Source organism: Saccostrea echinata, unplaced genomic scaffold (genome assembly GCF_033153115.1).
Source record: "Saccostrea echinata isolate AGI-Se365-2 ecotype Australia unplaced genomic scaffold, CSIRO_AGI_Sech_v1 ptg000054l, whole genome shotgun sequence".
NCBI classification, from domain to species: Eukaryota; Metazoa; Mollusca; class Bivalvia; order Ostreida; family Ostreidae; genus Saccostrea; species Saccostrea echinata.
In genome coordinates this window covers 14,021,106-14,041,909 of record NW_026889803.1, presented here as the reverse complement: position 1 = coordinate 14,041,909, position 20,804 = coordinate 14,021,106, and the positions used below count along the sequence as shown (strand labels likewise).

The 20,804-nt window shown below is 33.5% G+C and overlaps 1 protein-coding gene across 1 annotated transcript in view; it reads left to right on the top strand.

Moving 5' to 3' along the window:
* LOC133204636 (helicase with zinc finger domain 2-like) overlaps positions 1-20,804 on the top strand; it is a 118,335-nt gene that overhangs the window by 81,667 nt on the left and 15,864 nt on the right. Inside the window, exons 10-19 of the mRNA XM_061340389.1 lie at positions 2,330-2,542; positions 4,670-4,709; positions 4,963-5,084; positions 5,181-5,324; positions 9,829-9,892; positions 9,980-10,757; positions 11,054-13,555; positions 14,144-14,229; positions 19,115-19,255; positions 19,384-19,521. Of these exons, the coding sequence (XP_061196373.1) occupies positions 2,330-2,542; positions 4,670-4,709; positions 4,963-5,084; positions 5,181-5,324; positions 9,829-9,892; positions 9,980-10,757; positions 11,054-13,555; positions 14,144-14,229; positions 19,115-19,255; positions 19,384-19,521 (4,228 nt within the window). The remainder of the gene's footprint in view (positions 1-2,329; positions 2,543-4,669; positions 4,710-4,962; positions 5,085-5,180; positions 5,325-9,828; positions 9,893-9,979; positions 10,758-11,053; positions 13,556-14,143; positions 14,230-19,114; positions 19,256-19,383; positions 19,522-20,804) is intronic.

The window sequence follows — 20,804 nt, the reverse complement described above, 5'->3', positions numbered from 1 at the left end:
AAGTCTTGAATCAACGCACACTCGGCAATTCATTGCCGTCAGCGACGTAAAAGCAGAGGGGAGGGGTAGCTTGGCCCCTCCTTTTTTCAAACTTAAAAGTTTTATTTTTAATTTATTGTGAAAGTGTTCATTAAAAGCCCCCCCCCCTACACACACTTTTGTTATGTATTTAAATGCGGTCATTTTATTGTAAAGAAATTTTTTGGAGGGTTCACAAAAGTTCAACCCACCAATAGGATTTTCGACTTTTTGAAGTTAACCTATTTTTCTTGCTTGCCAAAGATTTTCGGGTATTAAGTTGTATTTTCTGCCCCCCCCCCCCCTCCGACTTTCAAAAACGATGTTACGTGCCTGGCCGTTAATACTTTTAAATCTTTGTCATGACTGTTAATTTATTCTTCTCATTTCATTTGCTTTATATTAATCAATATACAGATGCTGAAAGCCAATTTTTTATCTTTTAACTTTGTCGGATATCCTTTGACAATTTTTTTTCTATAGCATACAGATTTCATGCAGACATTGTCATGTATTTTCGACAATTTTTTGGAAAAATTGGTGTTTTTATGGGAAACACATTCAAAATTTACTGAATGTAGTGATTTTCTTGTATAATATCTTACAAGAGTGTTTATGTACTGAGTTTCCTGTGTGTGTCCTGGTAAAGCCATGTAGTGACTTGTCAACTTCCGGTGTGTGATTGAGCAAAATCACGTGACCAAATGTAGTGACTTTTAGGTGAAAAATCATTTTTTCATTATTTGAATTTTCATCTTTCTGAACCTCATTTGCATATACAAAGACCCATAGAATCACAGTTATGGTCTGTTTATCTTGTTAGCATTGCTAGAACATAGTGTAGTGACTTTCAGGTGTAAAACCTCGTGTAGTGAGAATTGCGGTTGTACACGTACACACACACACACACACACACACACACACACACACACACACATATATATATATATATATATATATATATATATATATATATATATATATATATATAATGACAGAGCAGAGCGTCACTAGATTTTCAAATATTCTTGGTTATGGACAAATGCCTAGAAAATTAGGCCTCAGAGCGTCATTTGATTTTAAAATATTCTTGGTAGATGGAGGCAATGTGATTTCATGTAATGTTATGGCTAAGTGATGTGTCGAACACTTTTTTAGAAATTCATCATAACGGTAAATTTTCTGAAATCGGTGAAATTTATTTTTTTTAATAGACGATAATATACTGAAAGTCCACAATACGTTCTATTTCCACTTTGGAAGAGTTATACTTCTTAATGCGCTCTTTTGTGAAAAAGTCGGAAAATGTACAAATCTCGCGGGATTTCTGGGACAAACGTAACATAAACATGTAAACAATATGTTGAATGTAGATGAACAAATCCTAAAAAAATGCAAATGAAATATTTTATTGTTGTGGACTTTATATACATCAAGAGTAGGAATGACAACGATATCAATTTATATCTATTGTTGATCGTACATGTATGCATCTATTTATCGTATGGCACATCTAAATACAATACACATGCCTCGGAAATGTCGTATTTTTTTTTTATTAATGGATGATAAATTTAGGGTTCTCGCTCTCTTACATATGTCTTTTAGTTCTATTCTTTAATTGGAATGACAAATACATTTAACATTTATAATTGGATTGAGATTGGCATGTTTTGTATTATCCGCAACGCCATGCTGTCCCAGTCAGACGACCAAATGCGCCTCTAATTTTGAAGAGTTCACTAATGGAAATAGAACGTATTCTATAAGTAGAAAAGGAAACATGTGCGTCGTGCTTTCTTAATTCGATTTGACTTGAATATTTTTATTCCTTTCCGAAACACCAATGAACGATTAAACTTCGTCCTTATGGGAAATGATTGAAATTCTTACGTATGTACACAAAGAAAAATAAATTTATTCAGCAGGTAACTGAATAAACGTTTGCATCTCAAGGTAAATGGATCAAAATAATGCTCGTAAGTACTTGACATGCTCTGAAAGATTTTTATGAAGCTATCAGTGCATAGTAAACAGAGTTGCGCAGGGCGTAATGTGTGTGCAGATTGTTAAATCTGACGGATGCCACATATGAAATCGACAGTGATCGGCCAAAGCCGATCACAATAACATGAAATGTTAATTTCTAAAACTACAGTTGTCATATAAAATTAATATAAGATTAAAATTAACAATTTCATTTGTACTCTTTTAACAAATGCCTTATTTTATTTTACTGTACTAGTATATTCAATCTTATACGTCCCGATAAAAATATTTATTAGCATCTACTAATATATTGATTTTGCAGAGCATCAAGAATCTTTTCCTTGAAATCGAACTGCTTCTTTTTGAATATTTGAAAAAGAAGGAATATTCAGCTTCTGTTCAAGGAATTTGTTATGAACTTGGCATGGCATACAGACACCTTAGGGCAAATCACCAAGACCAGTCGAATATTGCTGAAATTGATCATAGACTAAATATCATAGACTGGAGAATCTGCAGTAAGCTACTTGAAGAGGTAATATTTGTTGCAGCATGTGCAGGGTAACTGAAAACTCGGCTCATTTGGCGTCATTTGTTATGATAAAAAATAAATAATAAATATATAAATGATCAAGTTGCTATTTTTAGCTCTACTGGTCAGAGACCAGAGGAGCTTATGCGATAGTAAGGTGTTCGTCGTACATCTGTCTGTCTGTCCGTAAACAATTTTTCAAAATGCTACTCCTCGTTCAGTTTTGGTCTGATTTCAATATAACTTGGTACAAAAGTAGACTATACTAAGATACATAATTTAGTGCCTCGGTTTTTGATTTCGATGAACAGTGTTGCCATGGTTACTAAAAATAGAAATATCTGTGAAATTCCTTGAAAACGCAATTCCTCCTACAGTTCTAGTCTGATTTTAATATAACTTAGCACACAAGTAGACTACACTAAGATACATAATTTGATAAATTGGTTTTTGATTTTGATGAATGGTTTGACCATGGTTACTAAAAATAGAAATTTATGTAAAATTCCTTTAAAACATTACCCCTCCTACAGTTTTGGTCTGATTTCAATCTAATTTGGCACACAGTAAGACTTCACTACGATACCTAATAGTGTTTATCGGTTTTTGATTTCAGTGAATGATGTTGCTATGGTTACTTAAAATAGAAATTTCTGTGAAATACTTTCAAAATGTTACTCCTCCTAAGTTTTTGTTTGATTTTAATATAACTTGGCACACAAGTAGACAACATTAACATACATAATTCCATTTATTGCTGCATGTTGCAAAGTTTCAAATCCAAGTGCTACTTTTCCTTTGTTATACGTACAGACCAGTAGAGCTACAGCCTCATCAGAGATTTCTGTTAATTTAATGTAGAATTAAAAGAGTCTTTTTGTTTGTTTGTTTGTCTGTTTTTTTTTTTTTTTTGTTTTTTTTTTGTTTTTGTTTTTTTTTGTTTTTTGTTTTTTTTTTTTTTGCTCACTGGAGCTTTTATAACTAAAGTGGGCTTTTTTGATCACATTTTGTCCGGCGTCTGTCGTCTTTTCTTTGTAAACTTTTACAATTTTGAATTCTTCTCCAGAACCACTTGGGTCGCCCGCGTGGTGCAGTGATTAAAGAGTTCGCTCTAGAGTCGCGGAGTAAGGAGTTGATCCTTACGTCGCGGGTTCGAATCCCACTGTGGGACATGGAGACCGGTCCTTCGGATGAGACCGTATAAACCGACGTCCCCTGTCGCAGTAGGTGCTGGCACAAAAAAGATCCCTCACTGCTCAATGGTTCTGAGTGCCGAGTATAGGTCAAAATTTGCAGCTCTCTCCACCCGCAAGTGGTGGTGTTTCAATAAGAGTGAAAAAAATTCTCAAGAGGAACATTAAACAATAAACAAAGAAACAAACAAGAACCACTTGGCAAATTTCAACCAAACCTGTCTATTCAAAAACAGCAAAACCATGATTAGTAATATGTATATGGAAGCATCCCTAGGGAGTGTATATACAGATCATACCCCTAGAGGTAGGGATGGGGACACAATAGGAGATAAACGTTTTACATAAGAATGTATGCTTTTTTAAAGAACAGCAAAGTAATAAATAGTAATATTAATACGGAATCATTCTTGGGTAGCGTAGATTCAAAATTGTTCAAATCATGTCCCCCTGGGTCCGTAGTAAGGAAGTACAACCGGCGATCAAAGTTTTACATAGGAATGTATAAGAAGAGATCTTCTAAAGAACAGCAAAATCCCGATTAATCATATTTGTATAGAAGCATCTTCGGTTAGTTTAGACTAAATTTTGTTCAAACCATTTCTCTAGCGGTTTTATAGGGTACAATAATAGGTCAAATGTTTACATAGAAATGCATTTGAAAAAAAAATCTTTAAAAATATATTATCAATCATATTTATATGGAAGCATCCACAGGTAGTGAAGACTTGTTATTTTTCTTTTTAAATTATGGCCCATTGAGAGAGGGTGAGATCACAATAGGAGAACTAAGTTTTATATAGGAATACATAGGGGAAAAATCTACTGATTAAGAACATTAGAGACAGTGATTCAGATGAGCGTTGTGGGTCATGGGCCTCTTGCTTTTATTTTGGTACATTAACTAAAGAGATTTAAAGAAAATAATCTTTTATAGGGTAGTTACGGAGTCGTTTGTGAAACGTATGAAAATAGAGGTAAAGTCAATTTTATTACTTGAGATAATTTCTTATATCCCAAGCTTACATATAAATAAATCACTTGTTCTCAGAATTTATTCAGAAGCAATTTATTTTACCTTTAAGCTAAGTTATGTTTTATGAGTGCCTTGTCTACAGTATCGAAAAAAAAACAACATTGAGCAATTAATTACAAGCCTAAAAAAATCCCATGGACCACAATAGGGAATGAACTAGATCATATCGCAATACAAATTTGGATAATTTTCAGCAAAGGAAAGTCAACTTGATGGAGAGAACTTATACCTCTGGGCAAAGTCATTAAAGGAACTGAAGGAATATGAAACATCTTTAGAGAAAGTGGAGGAAGCTATTTTATTAGACTGCAGCTGGGTATTCATATTAATTGTACTAAAATTCCAATTATAGACTTTATAAATAATAGATTAGTGAAGAAGATTTTATTTCATTATTGTTTATATTTTTCAGGTATCTACCAGTGAAAAAACAAGCCAAGAACTATTTCATTTGAGAGAAGATTTAACAAGACTAAAGTTTCAAACAGAGAAACCATGTAAAGTCGACGAAAACTGGCTTAAAGAACACAAAGCAAGACTTAAACAGCATCAAAAGGTTAATATTGTAATGTCGACAGCTTCATCAAAAATCCAAATTTTTCTCTTTCACGAAAAAACTCCTACTCATTAATAATCATAATTATCACTTATGTGCAGACTTGAAAATGCCTTTTAATCATTTAAAACAGTGGTAACTAAATAGATATCTGTTCTAACAAATATCTCAAACCAATTATCTAATAAAACAATATCCTTGGTCATTACTTTATAATAGGGTTGTCTACGAGTAACCGATTACTCTAGTACTCTTCAAAAGGCCCGAATATCGATTATTAAAATAAAAAAAAAAACAAGAGACCCATGGGCCACATCGCTCACCTGAGCACATTGACCTAAGAAGAAGCAGGAATCGGTTCAATATTGAACGGTAGGGGAGAGGGCAAACTTTAATTTGCACTACCTCAGGATGCTTCCATATCATTATTACTTATCATAGCTTTGCTGTTCTTAAACAGAAGCATTTTAAAGATTTTCCCCCTATGTTTTCGTATGTAAAACTCTGATCTCTCATTGTGGCCCCACCCTAAATTTGAACAAATTTGAATCTATACTACCTGAGGATGCTTCTATAATAATATGACTAATCATGGCTTTGCTGTTCGTGAGCAGAAGATTTTTTTCAAGATGATTCCTATATATTCTTATGCAAAACTTTGACCCTCTGTTGTGCCCCAACCCCTGGGTGTCATGATTTGAACAAACTTGATTCTACAATACCTAAGGTTGCTTCTGTATAGATATGACTCGTAATGGCTTAGTTGTTCTTGAGAAGAAAATTTCAAAGATATTTCCTATGTAATGGTGTGATCAGGTTCTTACAAGGATTATACAGGTTTTCCTTGTACTCAGTTTGAGTTAATGATTGGAATGATTATTAAGACAGCTCTATCTGAGGGTATATCACACAGTGCTTAAATTTTCTCATATCTAGAGATGGGGATTGGGTAAGGTACTACTTGCACCATGTTTCTCCCCTAGGTTCCCATTGATAGATAAGAACCGGTTGTCTCAATCTTCTTCAGATTAACTACACCCAGAACTTAACATCAATTCCTTAGGATACTTGCCACAGTTGTTTGTAACTTTTATACTTTTATTTTGCTCTTACGCTTAAGGTTTTCCATCCCTAATAGGACCAAATTATCTATCCTTAAATGTCCATCACATACATTATACTTCGATATTGATTTAAAGCATTTTACAGTAGAAACGAATTTACAAAGAGAAAGTTTCAAAATTGTAGTTAACTAAACAGGAATTAATTAACAAAAATTGCATTGAAGTCTATGGCGACAAGTGATTTTTGAAAAATAAGAATTCAAATAGTAAGAATATCAATAAATACTGAGGTGGAAAGATGCATTAAAACAGAAATAGAATGACAATTGAAAAAGATTTTTTTACCAGATAAGTGTTTTAATATTTTTTTTAAAATTAAAAACAGAGGGAGATAACTCTTACCAAAATTCAAGGTCATAAATTAGGACACATCCCACCCTTGCATGTTAAATAAAAATAAAATGGGAATTATGTCTAAATATAATGAGTATTCAACACCTACACATCTGCTATGTATTCAATTTCATTGAATCTGTTGCTATTAGGGATGGAATACCTTAACTTCTTTATTGCTGATTCAACATCCAACTTCTTCAACTAGCTCCTGAATACCTGACTTTCCCAAAGCTTTGCCTTATATATCCTTTGGTTTTGCTAGTCCATTCCAAGGGTTGTCAGGTCATTCCACTATTTGAAGTCTTCGATGCATTTTGCTCAAATGCCCCTTAACCATTACACCTATATATTCCTATGTAAAACTTTGACCCACTGTTTTGGCCCCGCCCTACCCCCAGGGGTCATGATTGGAAGAAACTTGAATCTACAATACCAGAGCATACTTCTATTAAAATATGACTAATCATGCCTTTGCTGTTCTTGAGAAGATTTTTAAAGACATCTCATGCATATTCCTATGTAAAACTTTGACCTCCTCTTGTGGCCCCGCCCTACCCCCGTGGGTTATGATATGAACAAACTGGAATCTAAAGTATGTAATGAAGCTTTCACTTCAGTTTCATCTTTTTTTGCCAGTGGTTCTTGAGAAGAAGATTTTTAAAAGATGCCCCCATATTTTCACGAATTCTTTATTATCTCCCCTTGAAAGAGGGAGCGGCACTTCCTGTGAACAAACTTAAATTTTCATCACCCAAGGATGCTGTGATATATATATATATATATATATATATATATATATATATATATATATATATATATATATATATATATATATATATATACATGTATGTTTATACTGAAAGGAAAAAGAAATGCAGGGTAAACTTTTTACGTGAAATAAGGTTATATATTTCAGATGTATTTTCCAGTTATCCTATCTGACATTTAAAATCATCTTTAATAAAGATGTAACCAGAATCTCATTTGATTTTCCCCAATAATTCATGAGTTATTGAAACTTATATGACGGTACCCCCCAAAAGTGAAAAATGAAAATTCTCATTATCTCACATGCCTCCCTCACGCATCTGTCACAGCCTTGATTCTCCTATGCATGGAGGTCATCAGTGTGTTTATCCTTCTAAGAGGGATATTATTCAACTCTTCCGAGAAAGCAGCCCTTAGTTGATTGAGACCAGCTTGGACACTTTAAACCACATCGTCCACGTAGTCCCACAGACGTTTGATACGAAAAAAAAAACTTGATGGAGACCAGTCAAGTGGGTAAATGTGATTGTTTGCGAGAAAATCTTGACAAACCCTGGCAGCATTGGTAGGGGAGTTATTGAGCCAAAAAAAAAGGCAAACGACGCAAACCAAAATCGCGTGATTTCCTTCAGTTTTGGGGGAATGTAACGATTATGATAGCCTGCTGTAATAGCAATTTTAGGGTTATGTGATGGTGATTATACAGGTGGCAGGATGAATAGCCCGATCTTTACGTGACGCTGTTACGCGTCAACGTCATCGTCACAGTTGGTTGGAAATCTTTCTATGCCCTCTCTGAGGACGGGTGAGACGTTCTGTTGTGGAAAAATTCACAACAAACTGCACAGAAACCTGTCGTTGCCATTGTCCGTATTTAGACAATGCAATAGTCAGACCCCATGAAACTTCCGTCAACCGTACCTTGTTTTCAAGAAAAGCAAATCGACTGTAAATATCGAAAAACGATGTGTATAACTTAAGTATAACTTTGTAAGGCATGACGTTTAATCAAGCATATGGTACTACGAGATGTACAATATACTTCATTTTTGTATCGTTCCAGTTAAGGATTACCATGTTAGGTCTATTGATATTTTATCAAAATTTTGTTTATTCTTGAGTGAAGATTAGTAACCTCTGTGAATTATCATTGCGAATTTGCTCAGTTTAAAGTCCATTTCAACAGAATGAGATTCAGCTATTTCATTATCCCATTTCACAGTGACTTGATTTTTGTGACAAATACATGTACTTTCATTGCAGTCATTGTTACATATGTTGTTGCTGTTGACTTATGCCATGATACCAATCTAATCAAAATTAGATGTTCCGATTCCGCTACCTCTTCTCAAACATCTAACAACATCCCATTAGGGGTCACGTCAGAGCGACCTTTCGATTATGAATAAACATAAAAATTTTGGCCAATCAGATTCAACCTTCTGTATACAATTCTAAAATTACTTTCACGGCTCCATCTTTACATTATTGATGCTCAGTAGACTGTCTTACATTGAATTAAAGTAATTTTGGTATAAATTGAACGTATAGTCCACCAGTCTGGCATTCTTACCTGAATAACGCAAACGAAAATGCACAACCTACTACTATATATCCCGCACGTCACATTCATATATAGCACGGTCTTTACCATGCATATTTTGTTTACTACAAAACCCCTCGGGCGTTTAAGTTTGGCAGTAAAAAAAGAAACGCATCCGAACTATAAACCAAGATTTCGGCGACGGCGATTTCATTGGGTAATCGAAAGGTCGCTCTGACGTAACCCCTAATGGGATGTTGTTAGATGTTTGAGAAGAGGTAGCGGATTCGGAACATCTAATTCTATTTAGATTGGCCATGATACTGATTTAAAATATGATTGAAAAGGTTAAGGAAACTCTTGCATTAATTATACCAACCATATTAATTTTTAACCATCGATTAGAGTATGTTTAGTCCTTCATCTATATAAAAAATAGCTGAGAATAACTCTTGCGTTAGATATTTTGATACGGATTGAAGGACTTGTCTAAGCTATAAAGTGCAAACACAGAAAACGTTTAGCAAACTTTCTAAGAGTTGATTTAAACATGTATTTTGCTTTGATACAATATCTCTGAATTCATATTATTTCACCGTACTTTACAATCTGTATCGGCTTATTGTTAAAAGTGCTTAAAATATTTCATATTGCGTTTGGAAAAGCCATAAAAGCCGTATCAAATTCAAAAAACGAATTATCCTTCTTAAATTTCCTTTATCTTTATATTTAGATGAAAGAAATGCAGATAGAAAAGAGAAACGAATTTGTTAGGAAACGTCAACTCCATAAACAAGGTGATATCATTTGTATCTCATGCTTACTTTAAAAAAATTAAAATAAATCCTTCAATTTTAAGATAAATGAAAACTACTTCTTTTCAGAAAATTATCCAAAAGGACACCAGTCCTTAGAAAGGGAAGCGGTTACTAATTCAACGAAATTAAAAACATTTGAGGATGATCCTTTTGACAAAATGAAGAGGGTATCAAAGAAGGGAAAAAAGAAATATGATGTTACGGATGAGACTGAAGATTATAACGTTATCGATTGGAAAGAGGATAACAATGAAGATTCTGATTCAGGACAGGAATCCCCAGATGATACTTACACTCAAAGATCAAGACCCATTACCTACCAAGAAAAGGAATATTTCAAATCGGAAGCGGACACAAATACAGACAGTGGATTTGACACTGTCGACACATCTGATGTTGAATCCTTGATGGAACATAGTTTGACGTCAGAAAAATTTAGAAAAACAGTAGATTTAGTAATCAGTGGTTTAAAAATTTCTCCTAACTGTGAAGCACAATTTGAAGCAGTAAGTAAAAAACGTTTTACGTATCCAGACGAGCTCAGTCAAGAAAAACTTAAAATGTGCGAACGGAACAAGGAAAAATACAAAAAATGTTATATATATATCGAATCAGCACACAAGGCTATTTGTAAGAATGTTGATCTTAATGACCCAATTAAAGAGGTAGTTATTTCAGGCAGATCAAAATGTGGGCACTCCTTCACAGAAGATTTAGTTGTTGTTGAGATTCTAGGAGAATCAATAAGAATAGGCAACTCTTCGTACTCCTATTCTAGAACAGCAGCAGAAGGTATAGATACCACAGTTTATGGAAGAGTTCTGGGAATGTTGAAAAGAAAACGGTACAATAATATACATCATCCTGTCTTAATATGCGCAATGGATGATTATGCAGATTTTACTGTGCAGCCACTCTGTAAGACAGTTCCTAAAATAAACATTTCCCACGAAAATTCAAAAAACAAATCAAGTATTGACTTGTATAAGTACGATGAAAAGAGACACGTCGTTGAATATCAAGAGCCATATCCTATTTGTCATAGAAAGGCATACTGTTTCCTCGTTGCAATTATGAGTTGGAAGGGTATGTATCCGTTGGGTGTTGTTTTGCAGGTAATGAACACTGAAGGTAACACAGAGTCTGCAATAGACATTCTTCGTCTCCAATATTCAATTCCTGGCCATATGACGATGATGTAGAAGAGGCTTCAACATTTTTATTGCGTAAGGGAATCCAAGACATAGAACCTGATAATGCTTTCCCTGTGTTTACAATTTGTGGGGACGAAGACAATATACTTGAACATGCCTTTAGTGTTCACAGACTTGACGCAGGTACATACAAAATCGGGGTGCACATTGCCGACTTAGCAAGTGAAATAAAGAAAAATGATGCCCTTGATAAGGAGGCGCGAAAAAGAGGAATGGTATATGAGTTAAATGGCTGTAGAACATCGTTGATACCAGAAAACTTATCAAAGGAAATGTTCAGCTTTGATTTGGGCGAACTGAGGCGTGCATTGACAGTGTATTTTGAAATAAGTCTTGATGACAAAGATGGAATTGGTAACGAAAAGAAACACCAAGTAAGCTTTCAGAAAAATGTTGTTAAATCTGTAATGGAATACAGAGTCTCTGAATTGTATGACTTAGAAAATGGTAAAAGCAAAACAAGGCATGTTGAAGATATTAATATTTTGAAAAAAGTGTCTCAAAAGCTCAAACGTCAGAGACTAGGAAACTCCGTGTTTTATACCGACATCGAAGAATTATTTCAATGTAAAGGAAGCAGTATCACAAAAGACGAAGGTGGCTTCCACTTGATTGAAGAGTTACTTATACAAGCCAACTATGAAATTGCAAGTCATGTAAACGGGTTTTACCAAGACTGCACACCATGTCTTAAACAAAGTCCTCCGGGAAAATATTTGATTGAAAAATGGAGGAAAGGACACGAGGATTTCACAGAATATTTACTCCTTTATCTTCAAGACTGCAGGCTGAATAATCAACAAACGACTTCTCTGCTAAAGTATGATTTTGGAAAGATAAAGAAAACATCGTGCATTCCAGTCCAAAATTGTGTTTGGCAATCCTTCAGAAAACTACTGGAATCCAAAGATTACGAAGATTTTGAAAATCTTTTTGGAGCTGATGAGATACATCCTCGTCAAGCCGTTGCTTTGGATGAATGGATGAAAATCCAAGAAAAGGAAGAGTTTATATGTCCATTTGGAAAGACTGATACAACACACTTTGGATTGCGTCTACCTATTTATACGACATCTACTTCACCAATGAGTGGGTTCATTGATCTTGTAGTACAGAGACTTTTACACGCCATTCTTAACAGTGAAGCTCCTCCGTATTCAAGAGAAGAAATAGAAACAATTTGTGCTGAAATGAATGAAGTGCATGATCGACGGCAGTGTTATAGAAGTAAGCGATATTCACTTTTGGTCGGACAGTCACTCTATAAGAAAGCAATTCTATTCAAAGCTTTCGTGCAAAATGTCTCAGAAAATGAGGTTGATTTATTCTTTCCCTTGTTGAAGTCATTACCTCAGTCCATTAAAAGATTACCTCTGAAGCATTTGCATTTCCACAAGAGTCCGATGTTTCATAAAGACACTCAATATGATAGAAACATAATGACGATTAAATGGCATAGCAGAATATATTCACTGAGTATGAAAACTAGAAATCCACCGAAAGAAAATGCTTATTTGAGACTCAATCCTCATCAAATGATAGAATTTCAGTCCACCAGAAAATGGATGAACTTGTTAAAGAGCGTTCTGATGAATGAACGAACAAACTTTATGCCATTATTCAATGAAAGAAAAATACATACATACCAGGTACCAGAGTGTACAGACACTGTAAATGATGTTTGCTCAGAAGTGGTAGGCGGATATCTAAAAAATCAGATTTGCAAATACAGTTTTTCTATAAACTACGGTCAAATGCTTCGTATACAGTTGTCTGCAGAACCTATTCGCGGAATTATGCTTCCAGTGCTGCAATTACTCGACATCACCAAAAATGTAAAAATTTGTATGCAACACATAAGGGACCCTATAAGCAACTTTGCGGTCCATGCAGAAAGACACACAAAAGAAAAATATGAATCGTGTAAAAAATATATTGAGACATGGATACCTATTCTTTCAATGGAAGTTTCTACTCAAACAGTTGATGGAGATCCTATTATTATAAGCGACCTTCCAGTTACATTTAAACCACATGGAGGATCATTCAAATTAAAATCCTCGTATCTTAAAAAGAGAGACATATTCTTCTACACATACCCAACAGATATGCTATCGAGCTATGAAGGGAAAAAGAAAAAAGTCGAAAAAGAGAGATTTTACATGTCCGGCTCAGATTTTTTGTGTGTCCGGTGTCCATTGCCATTTGAAAACGGGAATATGACAAACTTTGGTAAAGGTGCAATTTGTTCATCAAGCAGTTACTGGATAGCTCATGCCAAATGCCATGATGTCTTTAAGAGCAAGAAATCGGAGATGCTAAAAGTCAACTTTTTGTTTCACAGCAAGTGTAAAAACATCCCACCAGAAATTCTTGACAAAAAAATAGAATGCAATGTGGAAATTCTCCCGAAGTCTGGAGCAAGCAGGTGATTTTTTTAATTTAAAATTATATATTTTTTTATTTTGCAATTGATTTTTTTCTTGCAAATTTCTATCAAAATTTTATTGAGATCCATTTTGAATTTAAATTTTAATTATTTTTGCATTTTTCATATTTTAGCTCATCTGAGCCAAAGGCTCAAATTTAACTCGGTTGCAGATGCATACTCCATATATAGCGTCAATTCTTCGGGACTTCTTTCCCTACTAATAATGGAGTTGTAGTGTAAAGTAAAACTGAGTTTTTATCTTATCTGAAGCACTTTATTGCCGCCAGATAAGTCGGACTACTGCGTATATGAATGCAGACCATAATAGGGTTCCAGCCATACATTATACAATATATTATAAATTCAAACATTAATAATCATATAATAAGGAACAACTATAAGAAATCAACAGAAGTTTTCCTCTCATGGGAACTAGTGTCTTGAAAATCACAAAGTATATGACAACCTAAACGCACAAACCCTGAAGGGAAGGGATTATAATGTAGTTGACAATTTTATTGAAAGATGGGGGATAAAAACACACATGCATACTCAATTTATATTCTAAGCATTTTATCTTTTTAGGAGAACAGAACTGTATGTAAAATGGTTAGAGAGCGCGTCACAATTGGCGAAGTCTATAGCCTTGAGAAATCCTACGCCTGAATTAGGTAATTTTATGATTATTTTTGATTGTCTTAAATTTGCATGCCTTATCCAAAACATCAGTTGTTAGTTGTTTTTGCATAAATCACTGAAGCTGTAAATCACCAAATATTCCCTAAACTTACTTTCACAGGATTGTCATTTGGTGTTTATGAGAGCAGGTGGTCTCCCATAATTGCGCGAATATAAAGTTTTCGTGAATAAAAAGTGATTAACAGTTAACAGATCTAAAATGTCATGACAAATGACTAAATTGAACTAGAAATATTAGGTTCTCTGGTTCTCTTCTTACCATTCAATGGCTAACAATTGTTTGTCTTTAAAATGTTTCTAGAAATGAGGAGGAATAGTTTTTATCTTACTTATGACAGCTTTTTCACTGTAACAGAACTCATTTCATAATTTATCAGATTTTACGTGTAATTTCTTTAATGTATAAAAAATAATTTTACTCGATGAAAGGAATGTATTCTACACTTTTTATATATACCTTTATGAAAAACTTTGATATCTTATTATGGCCCCAACCTACCCCTGGTGGTTACAATTTGAACAAACTTTGTTATTCTCAAGAAGTAAATTTTTCTTTTATATTTCTATGTTAAAATTTGATTGCCCATTGTGGTCCCAATCTACATGTACACCAGTGATCTTGATTTGAACTAACTTGAATCTACACTATGTAAAAGAGTATACATAAATTTCGTCTTTTTGGCTGAGTGGTTCTTGAGAAGGTTTTTAAAATTTAATTTTTCACTAGCTCTTACTTATCTCTTCTTGAATGAGGGTGTGGCTTTTTATTTGAATAATTTTGAATCCTCTTTGCCCAAAGGACGCTCTTAGTCAAGTTTATCAATAAAATTCCCCCAAGTCATTTTTTGTACATTTAAGTCTGTTCTTTAGATTTAACCTAAAAGGGAATTTTGACATACAAGTTTTCTGACAAAAAATTCTAGATTTTAAAGTGACATTATTGTGTTGCATTCCTGACCTCTGATATCTAATTTTATTCAACATTGTTTTAAAAATTATAACACACAATAACCCATTCTTAGTTTGTGAATCAGTTTGTCGTTTTGATATTTTTATCATTTACGGCAAGTTTTTCATATTTTCAAGACTTCAAAACATTGTTATTTGCAATATGTAATATATATACACTGTATTTAAAAGTATGTGTTAATTGATGAAATCTATTCTCTGAATTGACTGTAAATGTATGACTGTAATTAGTTGATAGATATAATGTTTTGAACATCAAATACATATATGTAGTATCAAGCGTTTCTTTTCAAATTATTTTTTAGTAAAGACAGATGGAGATCATTGATAATTATAGAACAGTTTTGTTGCACTCCTGAACTGCAGTAAAATTAAAACTACAGAACACAAAAATTCAGAAAGTGTTGGCATCATCAAGTGATAACGAAATTGTGCAATATTTATAGTTCAATACTTCATAATGAAAACACATTGATGTAATTAAACTTGGCTTTATATCTTGAATTATTCCCTATTTATGACAAAAAACAAGCTAAAATATATATTTAGAAGATAAAAATTATTTTATAGTATATTTTCCTTCACAGGACAAACACTATAAGCAACTGAGGTCAACCAGAAACATTCTACACATCACTTTTTTTTCTTTTTATTGATTCATATTTGATCAATAATAATTCTAACATATTTGTTGCACTCCTGACCAAGAGCATGGGAGTCTTTAAAGTAGAATCGTGAAGCGAAAATCATATCAGAACTTGTTCTGTTGTTTCAGTGAAGTTAAGATGGAATTTTTTGAACTTTATAATAATTTTTCAGTGTGTTTATTTTTCACATTCTTAAAAAAATCAACGAAAAGATAAAAACATCCGAATTGATAAAATTGAAAAAAAAGAAGAATTTTAATAATAAAACTATCAATTATTTAGTACTAAATTATTCAAATATATCATTATTAAGTCAGAAAAGAATTTGTCTTTCAGATTTTGAAAATAAATTTTTTTGGCAACACCACATTTTTTTCTGTTGCACTTCTGACATGGTATAACTTTTTTTCAACATCAGCCATGACCACAACTTAGTCAAACAAAAGTTGCTACAGTCTACATTTAAAACTCAATACTTCAATAGATCTTCAAAATATATTGAATTTTCGAAATGTCACAAAAAGGTGTTGCACTCCTGACATTTTTAACATCATTTTTGGGCATAACTTTTTAGTAAATTGAGATATCAATAAGATATTTGGCAGGTATTTAGACACTATCTAAAGACATATGCTGAGACATAGAAATTTATTCAAATTGCCTGTACTTTTAGTGCAGGTTAAAAAATATGGGTTTGGTCTTTTTTTTTTAATTCACCCATATATAGAGATAACGATCAGTATTCAAGATCAAAAGTCTACTCAAACAATACAAATCAGGAGCAAAGCAAGCATGGAACTCTGAAACATCAGAGGTGGGATCAGTTGCAATGGAGGACTGAGCATCCCCGGTCACACCTGCAGTGTGCTTCTTGTTATGATCGGGAAATAACGGAAAAATCCTGTAGAAATTTCTGTGTTTAAAAAATGGCCTAACAATTAGTATGAAATTAGTCAGTCAGCTTTTGGCTTAGTGATAGATGGTATTTGATGATTTCAAAGATACACTGTAAAGCATTTTACTATATACCAGTAATCAATAGAATCCCGCCATAACACCAGAACCTCTGACCCAAGGGACATGAAATTCACAATTTCTGAGGAGGCAGCCTTTCTCATCATAACTACTGGTATGTACATGTACTTAGTTTATTTAATACCCAGGAGCAGAGAAGATTTTCTACGAATTAATGCATCTCACTATATAATCAATAGAGCCCCACCCTAACACCAGAACCACTGACCTAGGGGCAATGAAATACACAATTTCTGAAGTGATAACCATGCTCATCATAACTATGCACTTAGTTTTTGATTTGTTTCGTATCCAGGAGTAGAGAAGAGGATTTTCAAAGAAATAATGCACTTTCACTATATGATCTATATAACCCACCCTAGCATCAACCCTGACCCTGGGGCCATGAATTTCACAATTTTCGTAGAGGGCTTAATGCTTATTAATATTACAATCATGCCAACAGTTTGATTGCTTGATGTCCAGGAGTAAAGAAGAAGATTTTTAAAGACTGCATTATTTTTGGTGGTTTAAGCCCCACCCCTTAGGCCCCAGGGGGACAGAGACCATGAAATTCATAATTTTTGTTTCCCTTCACCCATGCTGACAAAGCAGGTAACAACATTGTCTTTGTTTGTAAGGCGCATTATAGTAAATGTATCTTAGAGGAACTTGGATTTAATTCTACAAGTGGTAATCCAACTTATACTCATAGTTCCCTTTCTAAGGAAGAAATTCTTCAAAATCATATGTCAGTTTTGAATAATTTTAATATTCCAAACAACCAAAATGAATTTGAATTACCATATTTATATTGGATTCCAAAACTTCATAAAAACCCTTACAAACAAAGATACATAGCGGGTTCCAGTAAATGTTCAACCAAACCTCTTTCTTTACTCCTCACTAAGATATTAACAGTAGTGAAGGAGAAACTTCAAGAGTACTTTGCAACAATATATTCGAGAAGTGGTGTAAATCAGATGTGGATACTTAAAAATTCCAAGGAACTTTTGGAAAATTTGAAATCACAAGATTTTACCAAAATCAACAGCTTAAAAACTTGCGACTTTTCAACTTTATACACAACCATTCCCCACGATAAATTAAAGTCCAGGCTTTTTGATATCATTGACGGCTGCTTTTTCAATAAAAATGGAACTCGTAAATTTACTTACCTTGTCACTGGTCATTTGCAAAATTATTTTGTTAAAAAACATTCTGATTGTACACACAAGTACTCTGAAGTTGACATTAAAAAGATGCTTGAGTTTCTGGTTGACTATATCTATGTGGTTTTTGGAGACCAGGTCTTCCAACAATCTATTGGAATTCCCTTGGGTACCAATTGCGCCCCATTATTAGCAGCCCTTTTTTGTATTCATATGAAGCAGAATTTATCCAAAATCTTGTACGTGAAAAGAAGAAAACACTTGCTGTGGCCTTCAACTCGACATTTAGATATATCGACGACGTATTGTCAATTAACAATGGCTATTTCCATTCTTATGTCGATACGATATATCCTTGTGAGCTTGAGATAAAAGATACCACAGAGTCTGACACATCTGTTTCATATTTGGATATTTTACTTGAAAAAGACATTAATGGTAATCTAACAACCAAGCTTTATGATAAGCGTGATGACTTTAACTTTTCAATCGTCAACTTCCCTTACTTATGCAGCAATATACCTTCATCACCTGCATACGGGGTATATATCTCTCAGTTGATTTGATACGCAAGAGCATGCTCTACGTATGTACAATTTCTAAAACGAGGTAAATTATTGACAAACAAGTTGCTGAAACAATAATATCAGCAGTCTCCTTTAAAGCCATCATTTCGTAAGTTCTATGGTCGATACAATGACCTTGTCAGCAAATACAATTTATCACTGAGACAAATGCTGACTGACGTTTTTCACACTAATTGTTAGGCCATTATTTACACACTGAATTGTCGACGGATTTTCCCGTTATTTCCCGATCATGACAAGGAGCACAGGGCGGATATGACCGGTCGGCAGGGGATGCTCACTCCTCCATGGCACCTGATCCCACCTCTGATGTTTGGAGGTCCATGTTTGCTCTGCTCCTATTTTGTATTGTTTGATAGACTTTTGAGCCTGAATACTGTTCGTTATCTTCATATATCCCATAAATGCCAAACTTGGTTGAAATTGGTTCAGCGGTTTCACATATTGCACATATTAATTTACCTGCAGATATTGCTCACAAAAGCGAAGGAGATATTGGTAGCTTACATAGATGTGGGGTTTCATATAGTATCACTCACAACAAAGATCAAGAAACAGCCATAAAGAACGCATTGACATCAAGTTTTTCGTTGATACAAGGTCCTCCAGGTGATTATTTAAACATTGTTTGCATAGTGTTTTAAAGAATAAAATATCATTGTACGTATGTACTCGGATTGTTATGATATTTAACAACCAAAACAATACTAGTAATTAAATTTTTTCATGATTATTAGGAACAGGGAAAACATTCACAGGAGTGACTTTACTACAGCTGTTCTGCAAGATAAATAACACATTACAAGATAAGGGAGCAAAGAAGAACTATGTTGTGTTTTGTGGACCCTCCAACAAATCTGTGGATGTCGTTACTGGTATTGGATAAGAATCAGACACGTATTATTCATGGTTTCCAAATAATTTTATATAAAACTGCTTTCAAATTTTCATAAGGATTTTATTTGAGCAGCTGTATTATTTTGTAAATAACTGATTGGCTTGTGTCATAAGGATAAAATAAAATTCTTATGATTTTGAGGAAACTGTACATTGTAGCATTATTATCGAAAAGGGTTACCATGCTGACCCTCAAGTTCAAACTTTCGAACCATTTGAATTTCTTTTTTTTTATCCAGAGTGCAATAAAACCTACCTTATTATTTTCATGCAGGCCATTAAGGTATTTGTTCAATGAAAATGCATATCATCAGTAACATAAAATAAAAAATGCAATATATTCTAAAGATATAGTAGATAAAGCACATGCTGTTTGAAACTCTCCTGAACTAAAGGTTTGTATTTGCTTTTCTGATCTCTGTCGCCTTTCAGCTTTGTGTCTGTTAATCCTTCTGTCAAATTTTCATACTTGTATTTTCGCATTTTTCTCCTAAAAAACTAGGCCAATATAACCTATAGAATGGGGTAGGTAATTAAAATTGTATGTGGGAATATTTTGTTTAAAAATCTCTAAAGGACGAACGGACTTTAAAAACCAAATTAATGTGGTAGTATTCTAAGGTGATGTAAATTCAAGTTTTTTTTTATTAACATCTTAAAAAATCTTTTTAGGAAATATGATTATAAATATTTCAAAATATGCAAATAGTGTAGTGCAGATTCATAATTACTGGTTTAAATCATGGCCCATGGTGAACTTGTGGTGCTACAATAAATGTTTTAAATAAAAACCCCAAAAACTTTTAACCTTTTTAAGGACGAACGGACTCTAAATACCATATTAATATGGTAGTATTCTAAGGTGATGTAGATACAAGTTTTTTTATTAACATCTTAAAAAATCTTTTTAGGGAATATGATTATAAATATTTCAAAATATGCAAGTAGTGTAGTGCAGATTCATAATTACTGGTTTAAATCATGGCCCATGGGGAACTTAAGGTACTACAATAAATGTTTTAAATTTAATAAAAAAAAAAACAACTTTTAACCTTGGCCAAACTACAATCATATTATGCATATACAATTATTTCCAAGTTCTTTGGCTTGAAGTTTTTTAATCACCGACACTACATGTGTATGTAAGGTTAGGGCAAAAATCGGGGAGCAAAATTTAAATAATTCATACATGTAATTACAGTAATTGTTTGGCGAAAAACTCCTCCTGAAAAACAAGATCATGTTAATCATAAAGATATTG